Below are 27977 nucleotides of genomic sequence, written 5' to 3'. Positions count from 1 at the left end.
CATGCATGCCAGCTAATTAAATAAAACATGGTGCTAAAAACCTCCCAGTTGGAGGCATATGAGACACCTCTGCCTCCTGTGGGTGTGAACTTTGCGTCTGAGTGCCAGGTCCTCTATACTGAAGGCGTATTTGTTTGCTAAATTGATTTTTTTCAGTGCAGGGACCCAAGGGTCCCTGGGAAATAGATTGCTTCAGATTCTGATACTTGCAAAGATGTTCTTAGAACACTCTACTGCTGCTAGGTACAAGAAGGGGCTACACTTGTGATATCCAAACGAGGTGCTTCAGTGCAGCACTGGCACATGATTAGGCAGAGGAATGGAGTAGAGAAGTCGGAAATACATGTAGGAACTAATCAATGATAAAGTGACATTTCAAATCAGCTGGAAAAGGATGAATTTCCAGATGAAACACCACCATTTGGAGAAAATAAGGGCGGATCCCTACTTCCATGCTTACCCTCAACTGGATTCCTGCTGTACCAGTATCTAAATTTTTTAAATGAAATAAAAACACTAGGAAAATGGAAGTTAAAAAAAAATATCCTTGGTAGAGAAAGCCTCTCTGAGTAAGATACAAAATGGAGACACCATTAAAATTGATTAAATTCAGCAACCCCAAAACAATGTTTTCTGATTGGAAAAAATACACAATAAACAAAATCAAAGACAAATGATAGAAAGGAGAAAATATTTGCAACATATATTAAATATAAAGGGCTATTTTCTTTAATGTATAAAGAGCTTCTATAAATAAATTGGCAAAAGATCAGTAACTCAATAGAAAAGTGGCAAAGGATTCTTAAGAAAACAAAATACAATGGATTTTAAACATATGAAACGATGCTCAAACTTGCTCACAATTAGAGAAATGCAATTTAAAACAACAGTCAAATGGTAAAGATTTAAAATCGTGACCACATATTTTAGTGCAATCATGTGAGGAAACTATGTACTCTCATGTGCTTATAATGGGAGTGTAAATTGATATAATGCCTAGAAAGAGCAATTTAGTAATATCAAAATTAAAATGTAGATAATCTTTGACCTAGTAATTCCATTTCTAGGAATCTATCTTACAGATATACTAACACAAGACAACGATGATGTATATACAAGAATATTCACTGTAGTATTGTTTATAAAAGCAAAAGGTGTTCATCAATTAAGAACTTGTTTTTAAAATTAGGATACATGCCAATTGTATGGCAATGGATGGTAACCGGACCTTTAGTGGCAATCACTTTGTAGTGTTTACAGATGTCAAATTATAATGTTGTACACCTGAAAACTTATGTTATATACAAATTTTACCTCAATTAAAAAAAATTAGGTTACATCCGTACGATGGAATCCCTAAAAAGTAGAATAGCATTTAACAAGAATGAATGCATTGAAATGGGACAATTTCCCAAATATCATTAATGAACAAAGCAAGTAAAGAATGGCAGCTATCATATATTATCCATTTGAATTGTAAGAAATTGATAACAGAAGCTGCTCTGAGGAGGAGTTGCTAAGGATCCAAGGTGGGAGTCAGTTTTACTTTTTTCTGTATACTTGCTTGTACTTTATGAATTATGTACAAAGTGGATGTTTACCCACTTACAACTTAATGTTCTAATGAGAGTATACGAGATTATTCAACAAGTCTGGCTTGATGAAGGGGTTCAGGAATCAGGGCCACTAATCAAATGGAGGGGCATAGTTGATGGACCCCAGAAAGCGTGCAAGTCAAATCCAACAAGAGGGAGCTAAGTTTATACTAGAAATCAAGACTAAAGTGATGTGGAGGCAAGAAGAACTGGGGATGAGGCTAAATAAAAAAATAACTGCAGAGCTATCACCTAAAAGACAGATGAGATAAGGGGAAAAGAGGCTTTGCATAGGAGGCTTGAGGAGTTGCAGATGAGCTGAACTTAGGGTGCTAAGTATTTATAAGTAAGTAACAGTAATAGCATAATAAAGGCTTGCCATCCACTGGATTACAAAGTCAGTTACGAGTTGGAAGGGACATAATCTGTATCCTGTTTGTATTCAATCACAAACGTATGATGATCATGTTGATGCTGTTCTTTTAGGATTTGGGGAGGAATATAAATTCGACTTGGGGCTCATTCTGAGACTAAAGGAGATAACCAGTAATCATTAATTGACTGGAGGTCATCTAAAGCAATAAAGCCTTGACTTCTTCATATTACGCTGTCAAGGATACTTCTGTGCAATTCAAAAGAATTCCAATCAAGTATAATGAATACAAACTGTATAGGTATGAATGCCAGTCCACCTGCTTTACATTCAAGTTCAAAGAAGGCAGAGACAACATTTGTAGTTCTATTTGCACAGAGCCTGGCAAAGCAGCCTACATAATTAGCCACATGGTAAAGACATTTTGTTCTTGGTGGTGTTGGTGGTGATGGGTTAGTGGTGGTGGTGGTGGTGGTGATGGGATGGTGGTGGTGGTGGCGACGGGATGGTGGTGGTGGTGGTGGTGATGGGATGGTGGTGGTGATAGGATGGTGGTGGTGGTGATGGAATGGTGGTGGTGGTGGTGGTGGTGATGGGATGGTGGTGGTGGTGGTGGTGATAGGATGGTGGTGGTGGTGGTGGTGATGGGATGGTGGTGGTGGTGGTGGTAATGGGATGGTGGTGGTGGTGGTGGTGATGGGATGGTGGTAATAGAGGTGGTGGGATGGTGGTGGTGATGGTTGGTGATGATGATAGTGATGCTAGTGGTAGTGGTAGTGATGGGATGGTGGTGGTGGTGGTAGTAATGGTGGTGCTAGAGTGGTGGTGGTGGTGGTAGTGATAGTGGATGTGGCGGTTTTGGGATAGTGGTGGTGGTGATGGTGATAATAAACACTGATGTTGTCAACCCCTCTGGCAGAAAGCTTCTCCAGCAATATCATCCCCATAGCAGTGAGTGGGAGGGAAAAAGGAGAAGGAACCAATTTCCAGTTTGGGGACCCAAATTCTGACTGAGTTGCTACAATGACAACCAGATAATAAGCATAAATAATCATCATATTTGGTTTTCACGTCCAGAACAGAGAGGAGATCCTCTGGCATCAACAGTGTGGGGTTTCACTAGTCAAATGATGAATCAATCTATTATTTCAACTTTTAAGGGGACCTATCTTGGGATTGATAATATTTTCTAAAGATAAAGGTAGTCTAAAATTTAACGTATTTTAAACCAAATCGTTTCCTAAAGGAAGAGTCTTTCATTGAACACAGTCCATCCTTGATATTGCTAATCAGTGAAACCATTTTGCTAAAATTTAAGCAGTAACAAAATAATTTTTAGGGCTACAAAGGACTTAAATATTTTAGTTCAACCCTTTTATTTTAAGGTGAGCACACTGAGTCACCTCAGGATTACAGAGCCCAAACAGGACTGTACCCCATTACTCTGTTGCCTCTAAATCCAGGAGTGGACGTGTTTAAAAAGAAATCAGCATTTTATGGATCATCTTTATTCTAAAGCAGAGAAAGTTGATAGCTTTGTATAAAGAAATTATGCCATCACCTTTCTTTTTCTTCCCTTTCACCAGAGGTGGGAACAAAGAGTGGAGATGATACTGCAATTTCTATCTCTACAACCTCATTTGAAATCATTCTCTTTGATTTAAGTTTTCTTGAAATGAAAAGGACAAATTGTGTTAACTTAGTTAAAGTTGGGGGAAAAGTTGATTGGACATCCTGTTGTCAAGGAAACAAGTTGTCTCACTGTCTTTCATTCTCTCTCATTCTCTCTCTCTCACACACACACGCACACCATACCACACCAACCACCAGTTAACACAGTGCCCTTTAAACTCTTCATCTGACATTTAAAAATTATTTTAAAATACCCAAGGGCTCTACTCTGAAAATCTGTACAAGAAGTACTCAAGGGAAGTGATTCCTAGAATTCAAACTTAGGGTGGCCTTTTTCCAATTCTGGGGAAGCTACTGTCATTCTGAATCAGTGCTATGTCTCAGAAATGTATGGAGACAGTCTCCAAGGTCAGTGTCAAGTCAACTGCAGAATGACACTATTAGAAAGAGAGAGCTGGAATGAGAACTTTTAAAAAGCAACAGAACAGCACAAGATAAGAGAAAGATAAACAGTTCAATCTCTTGAGCCTTTATTGAGTACCTATCATGCTTAAGGTAGCTATGCACTAAAAAAAAAAACAAAAGTGAGGACCAAGCTAAAAGTGACCTTAGAGAGTGGAGTAGGGTTGCTTATTACTGAAAGAAATACACATCTCCCCGCCCTTCCATCAGCGGAATACACCTCCCTACTCCATCATTGTCAGGCTTGGCCCAGTGACTTGCTTTGGCCTCACTGTGGGCAGACTGTGCTTCCTGCCCTGACTTCGAGTTTGGCCATATAACTTGGTTTGGCCAATAGGGTGTTAGCAGACATGATATAGCAGAAACTTGAAATGTTTTTGTGCTGTTGGGTTTGTTCTCTTGAACTTTTGCCCTTACCATGAGAAGAGCCTGCCCTGGCTTGCCTCTTGTTCCAAGGAAGGTGAGAGACAGGTGGAGCAGAGCTGCCCAAGTTAGGCATGGCCTAGATGCGCTGCCCCCGCAGCTGACCTGCAGGTACACCAGGAAGCCCAGCTGAGCTTCCCAGCCAAGGGTGGCTTAGATCAGTCAGTTCCAGCCAACTCTTAGACACATGATAAGTAATTTGTTGTCTAAGTCACCGCATTTTAGAGTAGTTTTTGATGCAGCAATAATAAACTAATACAGAGAACATCTAGTATAACATCTTAACTTATTACTTTTGCAGGGTCACATAGCAAACTAAAGAGTGGCTAGAAGAACTCAGCCAAAACTATGGGTCTCCTGGGTAGGGCCATTTCCGGAAAGAGTACAAGTCAATCCCTTTCAAAAATCATCACTGGGAGAACAAGTGTCACATATCCTATAAGGGCTCACAAACCACTGACTCTGTTAAGACGTACACGAGGAACACCACAGAGCTTTACTGAACCTTTATCACAGACCCGGAGGCCTGGAAAAGAGCTACCGAAAATCACCTCGTTCCTGAGGAGAAGCCATGTGAGAACAGGGTAAAATGGTTAGGGCTCCAGTGTGGAAAGACACATGCTGAGAATCAATATGATTTGGCTCTGTTAAATCTTGAGTAGGATAAATGGTCTGAATGTGGGTTTGTTCACCAGATTCTGGAATTTTATTTAAAAAAAAAAAGCATACTCTGAAACATAAAAAGGAAAACTTCAGAAAAAACAAAGGGAAGGGCTGTGTTGCTTTACATGGCTGAGAACTAGGGTGACCACATGTCCTAGCATATCCAGGAGAGTCTTAGTTTCCTCTTTTGTCCTGAGTAATTATTAATAGCACCCCTTTTCACTCTCAAAAGTGTACTGAATTGGGTGGTAGATGATATGCTCATACAGATGACAGTATATTTTACCCATAGAGTTGAGCAAAACACTTCCAGGTGAGGTTTAGATAAGTTCACGGGGAAAGACCTGCCACGGGTTATCAAACCAAATTAGACTGAGGCTGGAGGGCCACTGTGTCCCATTGCAACATACCCTTTGGCGCAGTAGTGGGAGATCATCAAGGCACCCAGGGCCTGACCCAGCTGGTCAGGGTCTTAAAGACTAGGAACCGGCGCTCTGTCAGGCTAGCACAATGCTCACTTGGGGAACCCTGGGGTCTCCTCCAGGAGCCTCACCTGTACTGCTGGGCACTGTCTTTGTGGACCCTCCAGCGATAGAAACGCATGCCGTGTTCCCATTCTTCTCATTACTTCTATATCAATACAACACGCAAAGATCAAAATGTATGGTAGAAGAACGGAGTTTCCCTCTTACCCACACCGAGGTCCATATAGTTTTCTGAGCTCCATTTGGCTTTCCCAGAAACCCTGCAGAAAACACAGCACTATAGTCAGAATAAGATTAAACGAAATTTCAAGTATTCAAACTTATTCAGAAAAAAATCTGGAACAGTGAGAACACAATTACATAAACAATAAAAAAGAATTGAAGTATATTGCTTTCAAGTATTTTGGAGTATTAGAATAAACTAACAGCTTTTAAAAAAATATCGCCAAGGGGAAGTCTCAGCCAGCTCTGCTTTAACGGACAGGAGCGATCATCTGTATTTAAACTATTTGTGTATGATTGCTGCTAAAATATTTGAAAACTGTTTGCCTTCTCAACTATGTTAACATTCCCTTGTGCAATTTGGTTTATATTATTATTATTTTTGGCAAAACCTCTTTTCCCAGCCACTATATGTGTAAACGTCTGCTGAGTCTATCCAAATTATCATAAATTCTGAATTATCATCACCCAAGTTAAAAATGAACTAAAATCAACATATTCAAGACGTAAGAACCTTAGGGTAACTTTATATAGGACAAAACATCAGACACATTTTTGTAGTGGGAAAGGAGTAGACATGGAGATGTACAGGGGGTGGAGTGAGGGTGGAGGGTCAGAGAATGCTAGACCCATCGTGCTGTAAGGATGGAGTCGTGTAGTGGGGATGGAGTATGTGTACAGATATACGTAGAGGCTGGAAAATGCTAGATCTGTTGTGTTGTGGGAATGATGTATATATGAAAATATGCATGGGTTGGTATAGGGGTGGGGGAGTGGAAAATGCCAGCTTTGTGTTGTGGGAATGGAGCACACGGGCAGATACATAAGGGGTGGGTGAGACTAGACAGTTGAAGGATGGAAGAGGTAGATATCCTTAGTGGAAATAAATCCCATTGTCCTTAAATCTACTTTCACGGAAAGTCTAAGCTTGCCATAAATGAGGGAAAGCTTATATGCATATAAAAATAGTCACTGAAATTACTATGTTCTAGAAAGAACTTGGCAGGATTTGTACATATAAGGATGATGAGCTGAAAAGGAGCATATGTGGAAATTATCCAGCGGCAGGAGCACAGTGTTCTCACATCGACAGTTATGCTGTTTTCCTCAAAATGTTAATACTAAATTAATTACTCAACTGAATGCAACTGATCATTTTCCCCAGAAATACGTAAAATTTATTTACTTTAATTTCCTATCTGGTTTGTTGTTCTATTCTGACACTTGTAGATTTCTTCACACTTGCTTCAAGGATCTCACAGGAAGCCTTGATAAGATAGCTGTTTTGTGGGCTTAAAGTTGTGAATTGGCCACCCCTGGGATAGAGATGAGAGAAGAAGATGTTTAAAAAACGCTAGGAAGAGAGAAACAACAGCAACAACAAAGAGTGAAAAAGGTTGTTGCACAGAGAAACAGACAGAAAGGAATAAAAAAGAAACCGAAAAGGGGGAGGAAAAAGGACAGAAATAGCCTCTGTTACTGTTTATCTGGCCACAGCCAGCCCTTCTGGGGGAAGGGGTGGGAGAAATCCTGGAGATCTTAAAGGCTATTATCAGGATTGGCCCAAGTTTAGTCCTTCCTGCCTTTGTTTGGCTTAGTGACTCTTCTCATGCAAGATCTGCTGGCTCCTGATGTTGGGTCTGGTGGCAGCACCCCCATGGGTTAGCAGAATAAACCATCTGGCTTCTGAGAAAACCCAAAGCAAGGAAAAAAAAAATAACCTTAGAAGATAGAGCCCTGGGCCTATATCTACAAATGCCTACTGGCTATCTCCACTTGCATGTGCCTCCAGAAAGTCAAAGGCATCTCCCTGAACCAGCTGCTCTCTGGACCTTTTATTTCTGTCAACCCATGGCCATTCTCTCTGTTATCCTGGCTCAAGGCTTAGAGGCATGTTTGGCTCATTTTGCCTTGAATTCTCTATACTGAATTAGTCACAAGACGTACAAATTTTGCCCCCAACATCTTCTCTTTTCAGTCTCATCACCACCCAGAGCCAAGCCTTCACCACTTCACACCTAGACTTCAACAACAGTTGGATTCCCTCCCTTAGAGTGATCTTCCACATCAGTGTCCCTTTCCTACTCACAGATGATAGTACATGGATGACTGGTTCTTCATGTGCCTTTCTAGACCGTCAGTAATCTAGCCCAGCTATCTCTCTCACAGCTGCATTGCCCCATGCTCCTCAATCTTTGGCTTCAGTCAGTCCAGGCTGCTCATCAAGCTGTACCATGGCTCTCGTGTAGGTGCAGTCACACACATGTTGCTCCCCAACTGGTTTGTGTGTCCTTGTCTTTGTTTCTGTTGCTCCTGTAGGACCCCCTTCTCCAGGAGGTCCTCCAGAATGATTCTGGCCCTGACAGATCTCCCTGTCCTTCAAAGGATGACCACAGCTACCGTCTATACCACCCAATCTAGCACTAGAGTATATCCCATCTGGTGTGGTACACCATTATTTGATCTGTGCCCTTGAGGGCATAGGTAACTTCTACTTCTTCTGCATTCCAGGACCTGGCACATTTAGCTACTCACTGAATAGATGAATGAACGGATGACAGGACTCAATATATATTGATGAGTGGTAAGAGATGGATCATTAATATCACATAAGAATTCATTCAAGTGGAGGAAGGCTTATCACATAGCACCTTCACATGTAGACAACCCCAGGTGTGAGTGACCTAGATGGGAGCAATGCTTCATGGGTGAATCTACACTAGGCTCAGCATCTCTTATGCTGGAAGATCATGGAAGACAGTCCTTACCTGGCGGAAAAACATCAGGTTTCCAATAAAAGGAGAAGGTTTGGGATGTCTGATGCCCAACTTCTCCAGTCTTGAAAATGCTGACATGGAATACCTGAGGGAAAAAGCACATTTTAAACACCGAGAAACTAAAGTTTGCTTTCATGCTTGTGGCTCTATTAGGAGTCAGAATAATTGAGTCCTCCAGAAGCAAGGGTAGAAGAAAGACTTTCCAGCTGATAATGTCTGAGAACTGAAGAGGTAAAGGCCTGGAGGTGAGTGGGTGGAATAGAGCTCAATCAATTCCTCCTGAGTGAGTGACAGGGTAGAGATCAAGGAATCCTAAAATCTCCCTATTGGAAGATGCCTTAGAGATGATGTAGTCTAAACATCCCTTGCCCACGTAAAATTTCCATCAATAAATTGTTTTTAAAATGCGCCTCTCTCCATTCAGTTCCTGTGCCTCTAAATCTACGGTGAACAATTGTGTCCAAAGACAAGGCAAAAAAGTAACAATGGCAAAAATAAGTTCCCTGTTCAAATCTGTGCATTTTCTAGGTCAAAACTGACCCCTGCACATAATTTGTTCCTCATCCCATTCCATGGCCTAATCGGGAAAAATAAAAAATCAGGACAGAGGGGACACACCATGGAGACAAAACCTCATCACCTACCACTTACAACCTCTTTAAGTCTTTGTTTTCATGGTCTGAAACCATATGGGAAGCATATTTTCTTAACTAAATATCAGGAAACGCGGCCCGACAGATTTCTGTGCCACTTTCCAGGAGAAAGCGGCAGTCTGAGAAGTGCAGTGTGGCTGTCACAACATTGGAATTACTAGGATATTTCAACAGTTTACGGGAACAGAGGGATAACACAGTTAAAGTCGGAACTGGCTTAGAAAAACCTGAACATATGGCTGTAATCCCTAATCAGCCAGCCAATTAGGTCAAAAGTTCAGTTAGTTCAAAAAAATTAATGAGTCAAACTGGGTGTTTAGCATCTTGCAGAGATCAGCCAAATCTCAATTTAGGGGCAAGGAAAAAATAGAGAATATCACTACAGACAGGCTTCATAGGAGTACTGGAACTTACAAAAACAAAAACAGAAAAAACCACGGCTGTGAGAATCACTCACTTATCGTTAGAAAGATGGAAGGCTGGCTATAATCTTTGACCTTCCTCTTTCCTGCCCATGGTCCAATAAGGAGCACCTAAAATAAGAACATTTCACCAATACTCAAATATTCAGAGAAGGGACAACCCAGGTTAACTGTAGATTTGTGTAATTCTGAGCAATGGGTCTACTTTTAAAGTGGCCATGGGGAGAACCACGCCAGAGCAGAAAGGGAAGGCGGGTTCTCCTGCCAGCTGTCCTGACCAAGGTTTGCACCGTATGGCTACATTATCAGGTTTGAATGAATCCCCAAGGACATCACATGTAAGTTCACGTTCAAGCGTAATTACAAACCGCACTCAAGAGCCACTTGTGAATTACATGGGTTAGTCATGCCAAAGTTCCTCTTCATTAGCATGTGAACCAAAGGTTGACTGTACAATGTGTAAAAGTAATTCTTTCAAGTAGACTATGACATTTTAAATAACTCCCCTTACACTTAACGGAAAAGACCAAAGCAGACTTACTAGTCCGCTTAACACTTCCCTCAACATCCTCGAATCTGGCTTCTAGGTTCATTTCTTCATCAGTTTTTGTGAATTATTTTCTAAATGTAATCTCTAATGGGTAGAAAGAAATATGTCGATCTTGGGCCACGTAATTACATCTTAATTTTGTAATTAGATGTCTTGATTGTCTAATTAAAGGACAAGAAGTCTGTGGCTAATTACACATGCTAATTATTATGCAAGTCCATGCCCTAATTATGTAACTCCACTTATGAAAATACTGCTGTGTGTCTCTGCACAAAATCCAGACATTTTCAAACATATGGCAGCAGCAGAGAATGTTCTGGACACAACCATCAACTTCACTTTGCAGCCTGGACTCAAGTGTAGAACTTGAGCGTCTTCAGCTAGGAATTGGCCATATGTTGCCACGAGTAACTAGAGTCCTTGCACCAAAATCAGCAGACAGAGATCACTGCCCCTAGACTTCTAGGCAGAATTGCAAAGTGGGTTCCATTTGTCTCACTCTCTCTTCCTTCTCTGCTCCCTTGTTTCATGTTCTCTGGTCCCATTCTGTCTGTCTCAACAGGCTCTTAACTCAGAATCCATGGGCCCCATAGGACTTGACTTGTGTCACCCCCCAAAAATAAGTTGAAGTTCTAACCCCCCAGTACCTCAGAGTATGACTTTATTTGGAGATAAGGTGTTTGCAAATGTAATTAGTTAAGATGACATCATACTGAAGTACAGTGGACCCCTAACCTGTTGTGACTGATGTCATTATAAGAGGATAGGCACGTGAAGACACAGAGACACAGGGGAATGCCATGTGAAGACAAAGGCAAACACTGGAGTTACGCAGCTGCAAGCCAGGGAACGCCAAAGATCATCAGCAACCTACTAGAAGCCAGGAAGAGGCAGGTTTCAGAGGGAGCAAGGCTCTGCAGAAATCTTGCTTTCAGCCTTCTAGCTTCCAGGACTGTGAGACAACAAATTCTAGTGTTTTAAGCCCAGTTTGTGGTACTTTGTTACGGCAGCCCTAGGAAACTGATGCACCAGGAATACTCGTAGATGAATTTTAGAGAGTCGTTGAGAAAAAGATTTAAAACAATTTCCTCCTGTTACTTTAAAACTTGTCGTTGTGGAAGAAATTTATTTTTTATGTCAAATTGTGCCATTAAGTCCTGTGCCATCGAAAAGTACAGGTGGCCTCGGATGCTGCTGTGTAAAACAGATAATACGCAGCCGTCATGCGGTCACCATGTTGTGATATTTAGAACAGCTTCTCTTTGATGGGAATTAGTGCAAATGGATCCCACAATTATGATTATGGACATCTATCATTGTTGACATTAAGAATACTTAAGTTGGGGGCCGGCCCTGTGGCTCAGGGGTTAAGGTCATGTGTTCCACTTCAACGGCCCAGGGTTTGTCAGTTCAGATCCTAGGCGCGGACCTACACTGCTCATCAAGCCATGCCGTGGCCCCATCCCACATAGAAGAACTAGAATGACCTACAACTAGGATATACAACTCTGTACTGGGGCTTTGGGGAGAAAAAAAAAAAAAGAGGAAGATTGGCAACAGATGTTAGCTCAGGGGCACTCTTCCTGAAAGAAGAATACTTAAGTTGGAAAACGACAACAGGAAGTATATGTGGAAGGCTCAGATAGCATTCTCTGGTTTTCCTTTCACCACTAAAGCAATGGTTTATTGCTACAGGACACAAACCTTACAGTGCCAGCGGTGCACCTTATTCTGTCCATTCTCAAAATAAATTGAACCATTCAAAATAAGATTCCATTTTTAAAGCGTAGAAAATCCCCACTATTTTATTCTCCCCAGGACAAAGCCCTCTCTTGATACCTTCACCAAGAGCGGTCAGCCCATTGTTTAGCCACAGAAGCCGCTTGCAGTAAATTGGGGGCTATTTTGATAAATCATATGTTAAAGAGATGATTAAACTGATTGAGATTTGGAGCAAAAGAAGAAAACAGTCAAAGGATGGCCTGCCCTCCAAAATTTCCCTCCTTGCGTATCTTAAGCAGCCATAGAGGCTTCTCTCTAGTGTGCTTCTGGGAAGAGCCAGTTCCTTGGTTCATTTGTTACATCCTTACCGTCACTTTCAAAGAATTTCTACTTGGTGAGCTCCTTTTGAAAATTTCAGAAGCCCTTGATGTTTTTCAAGTGGTGAAAGATTCCTTTGGCAAATAGCACTTCTCCTGGGATAAGAATCGTGATGCTCCAGAAACAGGTGAAGCCCGGGGGTACCAGGTAACCTACTTGTCCTGCTCTTTGGAGAAGAGAAGTCCTTTGTCATGGTTCCTTTATGCTTGTGACATGCACAGCCATCAAAGGCTTTGCCAGCAATTCCACAAAAAGTTGTGGCCATGTCAGAAACTTTATTAGAAACAATATCTTAACTTGTTGCCCTTTCAGAAGGTTTTAAGACATGGGAGCAGGACACGAGGGACAAATCTTGAAATGCTTGACAGAAATTTGGGTAAAAAATCCAGAACTATCAGGGAGAAAGCCTACTCTCATTTTATTATAATTCTTTCTAGTTTTTTTCTTTGAGTATTTTTTATATGTTTGTGATCATATTCTTTACAATTTTTTCTATTTGTATTTCTCTATACTTCTGGTTTTTCCATTTAACATAAGGAGAAAAATCTCCATGTTATCAATCCTTTGTGAATATTATTTTTATGGCTGTATAATATTCTTCTTGAGGACATATGATAATTTACTAAACTATTCTTATTGTTAAATACTTAAGATGTTTTCAATTTTTTTAGCTAATTTAAGTTATGCTACTACGATGAACATCTCTTTGCATCAAGCTTTTCCGGCACTTCATGCATGAAGCTTTTCCAGACCTGAAATCCATGAGTTGCTGGTTTAAAAGTTGGTGTACAATGCCAAATTTCTTTCCAGAAAGTTGGTCCCAGTTAGTCTCACTGTCAGTGTATCCATTTCACCCAATACTCTCATAAAATTTTTCCTAATTTTGTAGACTCGTCAATGTATCTTGAGGTCTGTGTTTCTTTCATTACTAGAGAGAACATTTTTTTGCCATCTCTGTCTCTCTAATTTCAAAAATGTTTCCCAACTTTGAAGTTATTCTTTCTTTTTTCCCCTCAGTCTCCTCACAGCTTATCTAGGTGGCAGGTGGAATCGTGCTACACCAATTGGTTAAAGAATTCGTTGGAAAATGAGCAGTCACTGACAGGCGACTGCAAGCTGACTCCAAGCGCACACAGTTGGGCAGGGAGAGGAAGATAAACAGATGAATTCTGAACAGCTTTCATTTAGAAAATACCTCACTCAGCCTAGTTAGCTGACTTTACATTCTATTTCCTTCTCCTTCCTTGCCCCATTCTTCCCCAACAACCACAACTAGAGAAACTGTAAGAATAGAAATTTCTTCCATTATGCCTCAAGGCAGGAGCTCCCTGAATATGCAGAGTTTCTATGTGAGGTTGTCTCAGTTCCCCTTTCAGTCCCTCATCTCCGTTTTAGTATCCTCATGTTCAGTCCCCTCTCCTGTGACCAGTTCCCTCAAGACCTTGCTCTCAGCTTGCCCTCAGGGCTGGAAATGATCTGCAGTACATTCACTCATATGTCAATTAGTAGGAGTTAGGTTATTTCTTAAGATATAACCTGCAAACCAGAATATCCACTTACTAATTTATAAGAGTAAGTGTCCTTTTCCAGGAACAAGAATATGATGTTGTGTCTCAGAGCACCTCCTTTCCAGGTACCCAAGAGGCCAAATCAATCATCAGAGGATGATTGCTGAGCCAGGCTCTACAATGAGAGGTGGCTTATCACAACATCTATGTCACCAGGACCCTGGTGAAATAATCCTGCCCCATAGCTGACTACACACCTATAAAGGGTTGGCAAAGAGATGGTGTGCTTGCTGCCCCACTCCTCTTTCCCTGCTGCTTTGTGATGCTGCCTCTGTCATACACCTTAGCGACATAAGTGCTTGGGTCTGTTCTGATGCCTTTGTCTGGCTTATGCCAGTGCCTCACTATTTTAACTATTATAACTGTATAATATTTTTAATATCTTACTTTCTCATATAATTTTAGAATTAATTATCTTGTTTGATGAAAATCCTTTTGGGATTTTTATTGGAATTGCATTAAATTTATAAATTAATTTAGAGAGTACCAACATTATTATGACATTGAGCCTTCTCATCCATGAAGTTGTTACATCTCTCCATTGATTCTGTTCTCTCTGTCCTTCAGTAACATTTTATAATTTTATGCACAGAAGGAAGGGTATCTTTTTGCTATTTACATATATTGGTTATTGGTATCGCTCATGTGTAGGAACACCATTTGTTTATTTATGCCACTCTTATAATCAATGATCCTTCTAAACTTTCTTATTAGTTCTACTGGCTTACATATGGAATCTGTGTGATTTCTTATGCTGACAGTTACATTTTATGCAAATAATATCAGTTTGTTCTCTTTCTAATCCTTCTGTCTCATTTTTTCATTTTCTTTTCTTATTACATTGGCTGGTACCTCTCATCCAATGTTTAAAAGAAGCAGTAAGAAGGAGCATTCATTTTTTTATTCCTGACTCTATGGGAATGCATCTAATGTTTCAAAATTGTCAGATTTTGCTGTAGATTTTTGATAGATATCTTTTGTTGGGTCAAGGATATTTCCTTTTATTCCTAGTCTGCTTGGAAAAGTTTTTCTTGGTTAGTCTTGCTACAGGTTTGTCTATTTTATTAATCTCTTCAAAGCACCAACATTTGATTTTGCTGATCATTTCTAATTTTTTGTTTTCTATTTCATTAATTTATGCTCATATTTTCATTATGGACTTCTTTCTAATTCCTTTAGGTTTACTCTTCTTTGATTTTTTTCTTTTAGCTTCTTAGCAATTTAGCTCATTTATTTTCAATATTATTTTATTTTTAATGAATGCATTTAAGGCTATAAATCTCCCTGTAAGTACTTCTTTAGCTGCATTTCACACATTTTGACATGTAGTGCTTTCAGTGTCTGTTGTATTCTAACAGGAAACTTCTGAATATAAAATGTGCTAAATTGTTGATTCCTTAACATCTTACAGTAGTGACACATATTTTTGTATCATTATGAACTCATGGATTTAAATTTATGGATATGTTTCAATCTATTGCAATTATTTTATTTATCAAATTTGCCCGTCTTTGGCTAGTTGGGCACATACGTTTATTCCTGAGTACTTTTGAAAGAAGAACTTCCTCACTTTCTTAAATGACAAGATGATCCAGATTCATCTTGTACATTTCTTTCCCCAAACCTGTTTCAGCAGTTTTTCCAAGGACCCTGGTTCCTTTTGGTGGAAAATGGCATCCAGGGACCATAATAGGAGGAAGACTTTTCACTGTATTTCTTTGGGGCGCTTCATGACACCATGTCTGATTCTTCAACCATGTGAATGCCTACTCAATAACTTAAATAGATTTTGAAACTTATTAGTTGAATCCTTTGTAATTAGAATTGTTTTAAATGTATAGTAGCGCCTTACATAAAAGATCAATATGGTGAATCCTATCAGAAAGTGGAGGCATTTTTGTAAATATACTAATCTTTCCCAATTGTATTAGGTTCCCATTGCTGTTGTAACAAATAACCACAAATTTAGTGGCTTAAAACAACACAATTTATTACCTTACAGTTCTGGAGGCCAGAAGTGCAAAATCAGTCCCACTAGTCTAAAGTGAAGGTGTCAGGCAGGGCTGCTTCCTTCTCGAGATTCCAGGGGAATATCAGTTCTTTGTCTCCTTGGCTTATGGCTACATCACTCCAACCTCTGCTCATCACATGGCCTTCTGTGACTGACTCCTCCTGCGTCCCTCTTATAAGGACCTTCATGATTACGTTTAGGGCCCACCCAGGTAATCCAGGGTCTTCTCCCCACCTCAGGATCTTTAATCACATCTTTGAAGTCCCTTTTGCTATAGAAAGTGGTATTTACAGGTTCCAGGGACTAGGACGTAGGAATCTTTGGGGGCCGTTATTCAGCTACCACGCCAACTTATGTTGTGTTATAGATCTTAATTTTGTTTTGGAGTGCGCCTGAAAAGGAGAAGTGACCGGGGTGGGGACTGTGAGATTGTCAGAGCTTCCTGTTTAGGGAGAACTGGATGGCACAGCTGCTGGGGGGTGGAGAGGAAGAAAGCACAGAGCTTGCACTACGCTCGGCCTCTGCATCGCGCGCCATAAGGCTTTGGTGGCCCTACCACCTAAACACCAAACAGATAAGTATTTTAAAGAAAATACTACAATTAAAAATAATAATAATAAGTCACGCAGATGATGGTTATTATAGTGCAGAGAGTGAACTAACTTGTCCATTTTTGTCCCAGCTTTTCAGGGCAGGAGAGTCCCTTGAGTCAATAAATCTCAACTGGTATTAAGACATTAATCTTCTAAATTCAGTTATTCATAGAACATCTTGACAATTTTTGCCATATCTGTAGATTGCCTATGCTATTACTTGCTTTCTGATTTCCTTTAAATAAACTTACATGCATTTATTTTAAAAGGAAACTTTATGTCATGGTCATAAATGAAAACCATTACCACTTCCATAAAAAAAAAAACTAATGGTAAAAATAAATGCTTTACAATGGAAAATTTTAAAAGTCCGTGAACCCCCCCCTAAAACGGTCTCACCTCCATGGATGGATGGTCCATAGGCCACCGCTGGGAAGATGCAACTCTGCAGGATGGTCCAGGCAGGCCACAATTTACAATGTACTCTGTCTAGGTTGCCCTAGCTCTGCTGATAGTTTGACACCATGGCCAGAGAATGAGGAAGGAATCTGAGTCCTTTCTCAGAGTCCACGTGGAGAATTAGATCAAATGAATCTTAGTGTGCTGTGTTTCATTTCTCAGAACTAAGAAGAGCTGGTCTGCATTTGACATTGGGTTTATTCCAAACTATGATGGTAGTTTACCTTCATGAAGGGAGAAGTCCTTTATCACTGTTAGGGCTAATGTTAATCAACCTGTTACAAATGCAGAGAATCATCTGGTCAACACGTATTCAGTGCATGTCTCCTACATGCCAGGCACGGTGCTGGGTGCTGGGGCTGCTGCAGGCACATGGCACTTACAGCCTAGTGGATTAGACAGACATGACAAGCAGTTCATTAAGCATTTACATTATGATCCTTGCAGCAAAGAATAATCACATGCCAGAGGATATGCCAGTTGAAATGTATGCTTTGTATTTTGATCACTTAAGAGCACTTTTCTCCAATAATTTGATGGTATTTGTTGAATTTGAAAAAAATGACAAGTGGTCCTTATGCTTATTATTTCCCCCCAAGGCTAGTTTTCAAAAAACAGGGCCTTCCAAAGAAGACCAGTCTCCAAAGAAACCATTAAACTGAGGACTGGGTGTTAAACAGCAGGCGAAGGTGCTGGCAGGGGTGCTGCTTTGAAAGTTGTGGCGTGCCAGCGGGGCCCTGCCCCCTGCCCTAGGAAGAGAGAGTGGGGGGGTGGGGCTCATGGGCACCTGCCTTAGCACTGAGTGTGCCCTGCTTTTTCAGGTGTGCTTTCCAGGGCCTTCCTGCCACAGAAAACCAAGTGATACCTTCTAGGACCGACGGCAGCAAATGGTGCGGAGTGGGAGTTGATGGTTAAGAAGGGAGGGGACTCAGAGTAAGGCCTCAGCCTTAGTTCCCAAATTCTCTGCCATGTCACGTGGTTGGTCACGGAAGGACTCCGGAGCATGCCTTGCCCTTTTGTGAGAATTAAAGGAGAAGAATGTTGGAGGTGGTGCAGAGAGCAGTTTCACAATATAAACACACATGCGACCTATCTTTCTGTTTTAAAAATAGAACAAAGCAATTGAATTATGTCGTAAAACCAGTTAAGTGGCTGATATTTATGAAACCCTTCTGGATTTTTTTTAAAAGTATTTGTTATTTGACTGAGTTTAACTGGACTGAGCTCCCTGCCCACCACCAGAAAAATCAATAATGTATATAAATGTAAATGCAGCATAAAACCTTCCCCCAAAACCTCTCTTCTAGGATGGAGATGGGAGAGAAAGAAGGGTAATGGTTTGGTCCATTTAAAAATATATTTATGATAAATATTTTTAAATAAAACATTTAAGAATACTAAACATATTTAAATATAATTTATATGTTTATATATTTAAAAATGAAAGGTTGCCTTTTGTAACTGGGCCTCGAAATCCTTATGTGTCAGGGGACTGCAAGCCCAGACGTGGCATCCTACACCAACACCTGCCTCATCCTGCTTGTCCCCGGAGCTGGAGAATGGGGCTCTTGAGAGGGAGAAAGCAAGCCAAAGGATTTCTTACAAACTCTCTTCGAGTAAGAATTTTGTTTCTGTGAACTCCTCTCTTCCACATTCCCACCACACTGAGTTTGCAGCCCTGCCCACGAGAAAGAGGTTCTCATCAGAGAGTACAGGGAGCTGCTGGGTTCCAGAGACACAAGGTGCCCAGGATGCATGTTGGCAGAGGCAGAAAAATAACCAGGTCGCCCCAGCTCAGCAGGAGCATCGCCACAAGACAGTTTAAAGGGCTCCTGTTCCTCCTGGACAGGTGAGGGTCCAGGCCAGAGCCGAGAGTTCATTTCTCTCTCTCCATCTGCCAATCAGTAGACCGGGGCCTCACTGATAATTGCGCTCTCAAGGTAATGGCTTGTTTAAGTAATTGATGATGTTTGTCCTCACTGGGGAATCTTAGTACATCAAAAGATGTTGAGAAAACCAAAATTCACCTAGAGTTTGAATTAATCACTTTGTCAAGCACAACAAAGGCTGTCTTGCTTTGCTAATAATCCCAAATGAGGCAGCAACCCTTAGTTAAATAAGGAAACTATGGTGTCTTTAATTAATCTTTCAAAGAGCTCAGATTTGCTTTATTTTTATGAAAATATGGGGAAATGCATGCAGAGCTGGTATTTTCCAAACTTCTCAAGTGTAGGAAGGGTGAGACCTGGCTTCACTGAAGTTCATAGAAAAGGATCTGAGGGCTCTAACTGACCACAAGGTCAGCGTGCTTGTCTGTACCTGGGTCAGAGGAAGTTAGAGTCAGTCTGCGCCTCCAAATGCTGCCCTGTGGCCCCAGCACCTCCCCTGCCCCAGGCTCGGGGTGCCGCTGAACATGGGCCCCACCTCCGGGACAGCTGCCTCAGCCTTTCTGGGCTGCACCTCAGAACCCAGCCACCCTCCAGCTTGCTCACCGGCTGACTTTCTGATTCCAAATCGTCTCTCAACCCTCTCTTCACCAGGCAACTCCAGCTTCCCCTTTCCTCCCCCTCACCCCCTCCCAGAGCCCCAGGCCAGTCTGAGTCCTTTGCTGACACTAGTCACACTGCAGGGACTCAAGAACACGCGGGTCAGAGCCCTGGCATCCTGCGTGCCCAGAACGGGAGGCTGGATGTGTGGCTGTGTTGGTGTGATCCCAGCAGCACAGCCATCTTTCAAAGAACTTTGTCAGCCCTAAGGCCACTTGGAAGCCAATGAGCAGGATGACGGGATGGAGTCTGGAAGCCACTCAGTTCAGTTCAGCGATACTTACAGAGCGTCGTTACCCTACAAAGGGCGAGACACACCCCCGAAGAGTGTATCCTACAGGAAACAGATGGGGAACGGAGATTTCCCTTGCACTTGAGAAGCCCAGATAACTGCCTTCCGTGTACTTCTTATCCGACCTAGTTACTCCCCATGGCTTCTAAAATGGGCCACGTCTGACTCTTTCCATCAATCCTCATCTGCAATCGACCACCAAGTACTGTCAATCCTGCCATGAAAACGTCTCTCCAGTGAGTTCTCCTTACTTCTGACTGGCACTGCCCGATTTCAGGCCCTCAATGTCTCTCCCTTGGGCGTGGGCTCTTCAACATGTCCTAAACTGGCCTCCCAGCTTCCAATTCATCCCCTCATTCAGCGATCTGCTGTCTACGATAGTGCCAGAATAATCTGGCTAATGAGCAAATCTGACCATGTTGTGACCTGATTCAGAATTCATCATTGGCTACCTGTCACTTTTAGACCAAACACTAAACTCCTTTATTTGGCGCATAGGGCCCTTTGATGGTCGACTCTGGCCTGCCTCCCCAGCCTCACTGCAGGTGGTCTCTGTCCCCCACCTTAAGACTCTGGCCATCTTTCTTGACTTGGACATTTCTAGTTATGCCAGCTTGTTTCACTCTTGCAGCCTTTTATCCATGCTCTTCTCCAGGGCCAGGACTAAGATGAGGCACGTGAGGCACCCAGGGCACAAAACTGAAGGAGGCGCTCACTGTCAGGGATGTGCCTCCTTTAACCTTGCACCCCAGGTACCTGCTCACCTCACCCTGGGCCCAGCACACTCTTTTCTCTGCCTTGTGTGTCCACCCTCTTTCTCCACCTGGCAAGTCTTGGAGGCAACTCCTCCAAGAAGCCACCCAGACTATCCTGGGCACACGGAGACATTTTCCTTGGCCACTGGCTCCCTAATGGCAGAGGGATTACAAACAAAGAGTAGGAGAGCTCAGTGTATTGTTTGTAGGAATATAATCCTGTCTAAGTTCATTATTTACTGTACCTGGTTCTGTTTCCATCATGTGGGCTTAGTCATCTGTAGTTAATCCTTTTGTTTTTATGAAGTCCTTAAAAAACCCTTTAGGCCTTGTTGTGAAAGAGAGACATCTGCCTAGAGTGAACCCCAACAGACAATTAAGTTAGGGCCCAGAGAGGGCAGAGGGGGTTACTCCTGCCTCTGTGTCTTCCATAATAATAATGAGCAGTTACAGAAGATTTCCCAAGGGGCAGAAGCTATTCTAAGTGTTTCCCACATATTAACTCATTTATTCCTCTCCCTACTCTGGGTGGAAGGTGCTATTATGATCGTCTTCATTTTGCAGATGGGAAAACTAAGGCTCAGGAGATTAAGTAACTCATCCAAGGTCACACAGCTGGTAAGTAGCAGAGCTAACATTCGAACCCTGGCTCTTTGGCTCTAGAGTCTGTGCTCTTAGCTAGCAACTTCTACGGTCTCTCATTTTACATTTCCAGAGATGCACATGGCCTACAACCCAACTGTCTACAAGACAAGGGGCGCAGAAAGCCGTGCTTTGCTCACTTCTGTGGGTTAAGGGCTCTGAGGTCTCCGTGAAAAGGGAGATGCCATTCACAGGACTCTATTATCCCCTGGGACAAAATCAACTGATCAGATTAGCCACTGAGTCTGCAGGGCCCCAGACTTGAAACAAAGACAGGTAAATTTGAAGTGAAGACCCTGCCTGTGCAGCGTAGAAGGACTGTTTCTTTGGCCGGTAGAGTTTCATCATCTCTGAGTAGCACGGGGGCATTGGGTACTTGTAGTAGGTGCAGAGAATGATTCTAAGTTCTCTTGCATCTAGCCTCGTAGGTGTTCAAAAAATATTTGCCAGTTGGATGTGAGGTTATGTCTTCATAAACCCAGCCAATATTTCCATCTTTCTATTGCACCATGACTGACCCAAAAGCCTGGAACAGGCCTGGGAGACCCAATTCTGTCTCCCAGCTTGGCAGATGACTTAAAGAGCTTGGACAATCAAAATGACAAAAGAATATTGTGACTGTTTCAAAAATATTTATAATCCCACTGCATCTTGTTTGTTACTGTAATTCTCAAATCTTTGTGTTGACCTAGTTCTTGGCAAGTTCACTCATTGGCCTTTGATTACCTCTTTACTATAGTGATCAACTAGGGGTCCAACTGGAAATTGTATAAAACAAGGTCAGAAGGCATTAGCTCCAGTCTAAGATCACGAAAAGTCTCAGTGCCCTGTGCTCATCAGCGTGGTTGCTTCTGGGTCTCGCCCCTCTGGGTGACCAGAACCTGGACCAGACACACAGACCCGCAGAACCTGCCTGACCTTTCCCATGGCCGACCCATCTGGGTTTTGCGTCTTGCCTGCCTCCCACACTTTATAATCCCTTGTATAAATATTATCCCTTTTCCTAGTCCTGGCTCATCCTAGCCATTCCTATCTCGTCACCTGTATTAGTTATCTACTGCTGTGTAACAAATTATTCCAAAACCTAAGTGGCTTAAAACAACAAACGTTTATTATCTCACACCATTTCCAAGGGTCAGGAATCTGGGGGTGGATTAGCTAGGTGGTTTTGGCTCAGGGTCTAGCATGAGATTCCCGTCAAGCTGTCAGCTGGGGCTTCAGTGATCTAAGGCCTGCCGGAGCCTGGAGGGTCTGCTTCCATGCCCACTTTAGTAGCCCTTGACTGTCTTCACAATGTGGCCTCTCCCTAGCACTGCTCAGCAGAGCAACTGGCCTCCCCCTAAACAAGCAATCTGAGTAAGAGAGAGAGAGAGAGAAAGCACAAGCCCAAGATGGAAGCCTCAGTCTTTTATAACACAACCTTGGAAGTGACATACAGCATTCTACTGGTACAGTGGGAGAAGGGACTATGCAAGGGTGTGAATATCAGGGGACAGGGATCACTAGGGACCATCTTGGAGGTGGCCACCACATCACCTATGCCCCAGTGTGGACAAATTTAATTTAAGTGTATGCTCTTCCAAAGTTTCACCTTGGGTTTTTCAAGTTGGTAACTAAGCCTTGTAAGGTCTATAAGCTGTTACCTTCTATGATGTGGTACTGAAACAAGATGTAGTTGTTCCATTCGTCATCCCATGAAGATGTATTTGGTGCCTACTCTGTGCCAGGCACTGTGCCAGACGCCACCATACTTCAGTGAGAGAATAGATAGATAGGGTCTACTTGGCTTTCACTGGAAAACTAAAATCAAGGAAACTCCAGACTAGGGTAAATAAAAGTGGATTTGAAGCCTTCAGAAAATCATATGGTTAACAATAGCTAACATTTTCCAAGCATTTGCCATGGGTCGGGATCGTACCAAAGACTTTATAAACAGTGTGGCCTTTAATCTCCACCGGCATCCTTGTTATGTCCATTAAATGATGGGGACACTGAGACTTATAGACAGGCCCCAGGGACTAGACCACTGGTCAGTGGCCAGGCCACAGCTCAGACCTGGTCTGTCTGAGGGAAGGGCCTGAGCCTCTAGCCAGGCCTCTGACGGATCTGTCCTGTCTCAGCAAGGCCAGTGAGAGGAAGGAGACTGCACTCCTCTCCTAGTGCCACCATAACGAAGTACCACGAGCTGGGGCCTTACAGCAATAGAAATTTATTCTCTCACAGTTCTGCAGGCCAGAAGTCTAGAGTCAAGGTGTTGGCAAGGCTGTGCTCTCTCTGAGCTCTAGGGTAGGATCCCTCCTTGCTCTTCCAGCTTCTCATGGATGCTGGCCATCCTTGGACTTCCTGGCTTGCAGTCCCATCAGTGCAGTCTCTGCCTCCATCATCACGTGGCATTCTTCCTGTGTGTCTATGTCTTCATGTCATCTTCACTCTGGGTGCCTCTGTGTCCAAGTTTCCTTCTTCTTATAAGGACATCAGTCATGGATTAGGGCCCACTATAATCCAGTATAAACTCATCTTAACTTGGTTACGTCTGCAAAGACCCTGTTTCTGAGTAAGACCACATTCTGAGGTGCCTAGTGGACGTGAATTTTGGGGAGACACAACTCAACCCGCTACAAAGACCATCAGAGCTGTCAGCAGCCCTGGAAAAGACCTCAAGAAAATAATCCATGTGAGTATATTAATGGGAGGTATCTTCCTGACCACCCTGGGGACAGAGAAGGCAAGATGGAAAGAAACTGACCCTAATGAAAGAAAACACTAATTCAAAAACATTTTTTTTCCTGGCTCACTCTGAATGTTGTGCTTTTTTAATTTTGTCGAATGGGTTTTTGGGTTTTGGTGGGTTTTTTTTTTTATTATTTATTATTACTATACTTACTAATCTATATTTTACTTGTTTTAGTCAGCACTCCCTTTTCATAGGAAAAAAGGAAGTGACATTTTGTGGTTGATTTTGGATCGCAAGAGCACCTCCCTGTTCAGACTCGCCAGTGACTTCCTGGAGGGGCCTGTGTACTAGTATATGGAAGTGAGATCAAAACCTCTTTTATCTTGGAAAGAGCAAGTTAAATTCATCATGTGTAACAGGCCTGGTGTTACTGGGACACACCCTTTCTTCTTTCATCCACTAGCCAGCACCAAGGGGTAGGTTCTGGAAAGGCAAGAGATCCTAAAACTTATTTCTTCTTTAATAACCCACTAGGGCTCTAGCACCCATGAGAATATTTAAAACAATTCTGGAGCTATTTATGTTTTCAGCCATGGCCATTTGTTGGCATAACAGCATCCATAAATTTACTGCCCAGTGTAGAACAATGAAATTTGTCCTAAACCATACAGCTCACAATTTACAAGGGTGTCCCCTGGTTGTTGTATTTCAGGGAATGGTGACCACACTGTGCTTTCTGCATTCAGGCTTCTTCTGGTCTTCTGGACTTCAGAAATGCCTCGCCTCAATCCTGCTTTTCCAGACTGGAGTTGGATCCTTTTTGTGGCAGCTGCTTCCTTCCCCACCTCATCCCCCGAATCAATATTTACTCTTCTCAGAGTATGTTCTAGCTCCATCATCGCTCAGCCCTTGACCTCCATTGCTTATTCAGCTAGAAATTCCTGGGTACATCCCCAGACTCAGGCCAGGTCCAAGCTGAGCCCCTATACTGAGCTCGTGATTCTGCTTTAGCAATCCTGGTGCTAGTCCACCATTCCATAGCCAAGACCCACCATGACCCGCCATGTCAGTGTCTTAGCGGACAAATTCTGCATCAGCATCTGTTCTTTTTTTTCAGAGATCATTGTTTTCATTTACAATAAAAATCCAAATATCTATTAGCTTTAAATTTTTGTTTGTTTTTTCTTTGTTTTTGTTTCTTGTTTTATTTTGTCTTGTCACTCACGGCCACTTTCTGCTTTGCATTCCTGTGATTTTTCAGGAGTAGAGCTTTCCCAAAGTATCCTCTTCAGCCTGGGCCCCATGACAAACACATGTGGAGCAGATCTGAACCTACCCGCAGCCTGCAAGAGAGCTACCCCAGCTGACCCACGGACTATGAGAGAAATCAATGTTGTTGTCTGCCAGTGAGTTTGGTGTTGTTTGTTACACAGCATTGTTGCAGCAGTAGTTGACTAACACAGGTCAATTCACTGAACTTCTCTGGACCTTCACTTCCGTCTGTAAAATGAAGCTGTTGGATTGTAATCAAGGTGCTCACCTTTTTCCTACCCCTCCACAACTAAGGGCTCTAGCATATACCCAACAGTAACAGAGACAAAATATACCAGAGTCAAATATTGCAAAGCACTAAAGCACTATTGAGAAGGGCTGGGATGTTCATTCCATTTAGGAATTAGGGACTTCTTAGGGCCTTGGAGAGCGTTATTTCAGTGGACGATGGAGCAGAGGCCCCATTGCAGGGCTGAAAGGTAAATGGGAGGTGAGAAAGTGAACAAGTATGGGGTCCTCTCTCAGGTAACTTGGCTGGCAAGAGAAGGATAGGTGGAGTGGTAGCTGGGGTGGAACATACAGTCAAAGAAGAGGTGGTTGGTTAGTTGGTTGGTTGGTTGACTGACTTACAGTGTTTTAAGATGGAGACAATTGAATCTGCAAAGAAGCATTTACAATGTCATGGTTAAGGGATAACGAAGGTAAGGGCTTGGACAAGAGTGCGGGAAACAAGAGGTCTAGTCTACCAGAGAGAGTTGAGTGAGGCTCGCCAGGATGTATTTACTGACGTGATTGATATGCATCATTTACATGTCAGATTCTCAAACCAAAGAGCAAGGCAAGTGTCAACCAACGAAACAAAGACCAAATGAAACACAGAATTGTGCTGTTACTGTTCAAGTTAGGGGATAAATGTAAATTTTGTCACAGGAAAATCTGAAAGATGTCTGGAAAGTAAATTGAGTTTAAAGCTTGGTTTATTGAGCACTTTTCAAGAATTAGATTTTCTTTTGTTTTTAAACACCTACAACTAAGACATAAACAATCGTCGTCAACACACTGATAATAATATATGTTGATGTAAGATTTACCATTCACAAGTGCTCATACTCCCTTTGAAGGAGACTGGAAAAGCATGACTGTCTGCACTTCACCATTGGAAACTGAAGCTCAGAGAGGCAGCTGACAGCTCAGACCTTCTTCCTGAGAAAAATCCACTCTTCTCGACTGCCTTTCTTCCCATCTCTCCTAAACCTGCTGCATTCTGGCTTCTGTCCCCACCACACCATCAGTGACCATCTCCATCATCACCTAAGACTTTTTAGCTGCTAAATCCAATAGATATTTTTTAAACCTCATCTTATTTGTTCAAAGCCAAAAGTACTTACTTTTGGTATAAGCCCAAGGTCATTCAAAATGAGGCTACTTGTTCAAGTAAGGCTCTCTTCCCTTTTTACTTCAATGCATTTCTGAAGATCATATAAGAATTCCAAATGGTGTTAAAAAATAGATAAATAAAATAGAAACAAAACCGTGATCTACCTACCTAGCATCTATGCAATTATGTTGAGTACAGCCTGCAGTTACGGAGTAATAATAGCTAACGCTCATTGAACACTGACTGCGCCCAGCACTGCTCCAAGTCTGCCCCACGTTTTAAGTCATTTAATCCTCCCGCCGCGCTATGAGGCAAGTACTATTATTATCCCTGGTTTACAAATGGGGCAACTGAGACACAGAGACCTTACAAACATGCATAAGGTCACAAAGCTAGCCAGGATCTGAACCCAGGCAATTCTGTTCCAAAGCCCAAACTCTGGACCATCTTACAAAGTTGGCATAGGCAGCCAAGATTGACGTGTTTTTAGCGTCTTTTTAAAGGCAGTGTTGACCAATTAACATGCAGCCAAAGGGCTCGAGTGTGGTTCTTTTCCTAACGGGGTTCAACAGTCACCTTTGCACCATGATTTTGTTTAGCAATCCTTCCTTCCTAAGTTGTGCAGAGATGAACTTTAACCCACAGCCCTGTCTAGCCTGAATTATAAAGACAAAATCTTTTATTAAGATCCATAGTTCAATTCAATGAAATTCGGTTATATAACAAGTGGGGGTGGTAGCTGGTTGCGGTGTATGGAGCCAGAAATGAATGGAAATTCTGTGATGATATTCATAGTAGCAAAGAACAACCAACACGTATTTGTGTCTACATATGCCAAGCATATTCCACACAAAATCCTACATACTATCTCTTTTCATTCAATTTTGTTTGACAAATACGCGCGTGCATATTACCCAATAGAAATGTATTAAGTGCCTCAGGCACAATGCTGGGCACTTAAGGCAAAAGCCAAGTAGACCCAACCCTGCTTACCTTCTAATGTGGGAGCCAGGTAAGTGGTCAGAGAGAGAGAAGGTACCAGGTGCCGTGGGGCCAAGAGCACAGGGGATGCAGAAGCTGTTACCTGAATGAAGGGGTAAAGGGCGTCCCAGTAAAGGGAAGGAAATTGGTGGTAAACAGCATGGTGTATGAATGAACTGTGAGCACCAGAGAGCAAAGTGCCAGGTGAGAAGTGATGGAAGTTGACCATGCAGAGGTGGATGGGACCAGCCCAGAGGGCCTCACATGCCAGGCCAGGGAGACTTAATTCCCTAGGAGGGGAGGGCCATGGAAGGGTTTTGTGCAATGGAGTGGCAAGCTTCTGGTGTGTTATTCTGACTGCAGAGTTGGAGGACAAATTTGAGGGACACAAGACAGCAGGCGGGGAAACCAGTTGGGAGGCTATTTCCAGCCTAGGGATGCTATTGAAA

At 42.3% G+C, this 27977-nt stretch overlaps 1 protein-coding gene across 1 annotated transcript in view; it reads right to left on the bottom strand.

Annotated features, from left to right (window-relative positions):
* TBXAS1 (thromboxane A synthase 1) overlaps window positions 1-27977 on the bottom strand; it is a 142317-nt gene that overhangs the window by 104364 nt on the left and 9976 nt on the right. Inside the window, exons 2-3 of the mRNA XM_001496553.7 lie at window positions 8624-8717; window positions 5841-5893 (exon numbers count right to left, since the gene is read on the bottom strand). Coding sequence (XP_001496603.4) covers window positions 5841-5893; window positions 8624-8717 — 147 coding nt within the window. The remainder of the gene's footprint in view (window positions 1-5840; window positions 5894-8623; window positions 8718-27977) is intronic.

The sequence above is a fragment of the Equus caballus genome, chromosome 4, assembly GCF_041296265.1.
Source record: "Equus caballus isolate H_3958 breed thoroughbred chromosome 4, TB-T2T, whole genome shotgun sequence".
NCBI lineage: Eukaryota > Metazoa > Chordata > Mammalia > Perissodactyla > Equidae > Equus > Equus caballus.
Note: the sequence above shows the minus strand (reverse complement) of the source record. Positions and strands in the feature narration are given on the sequence as shown.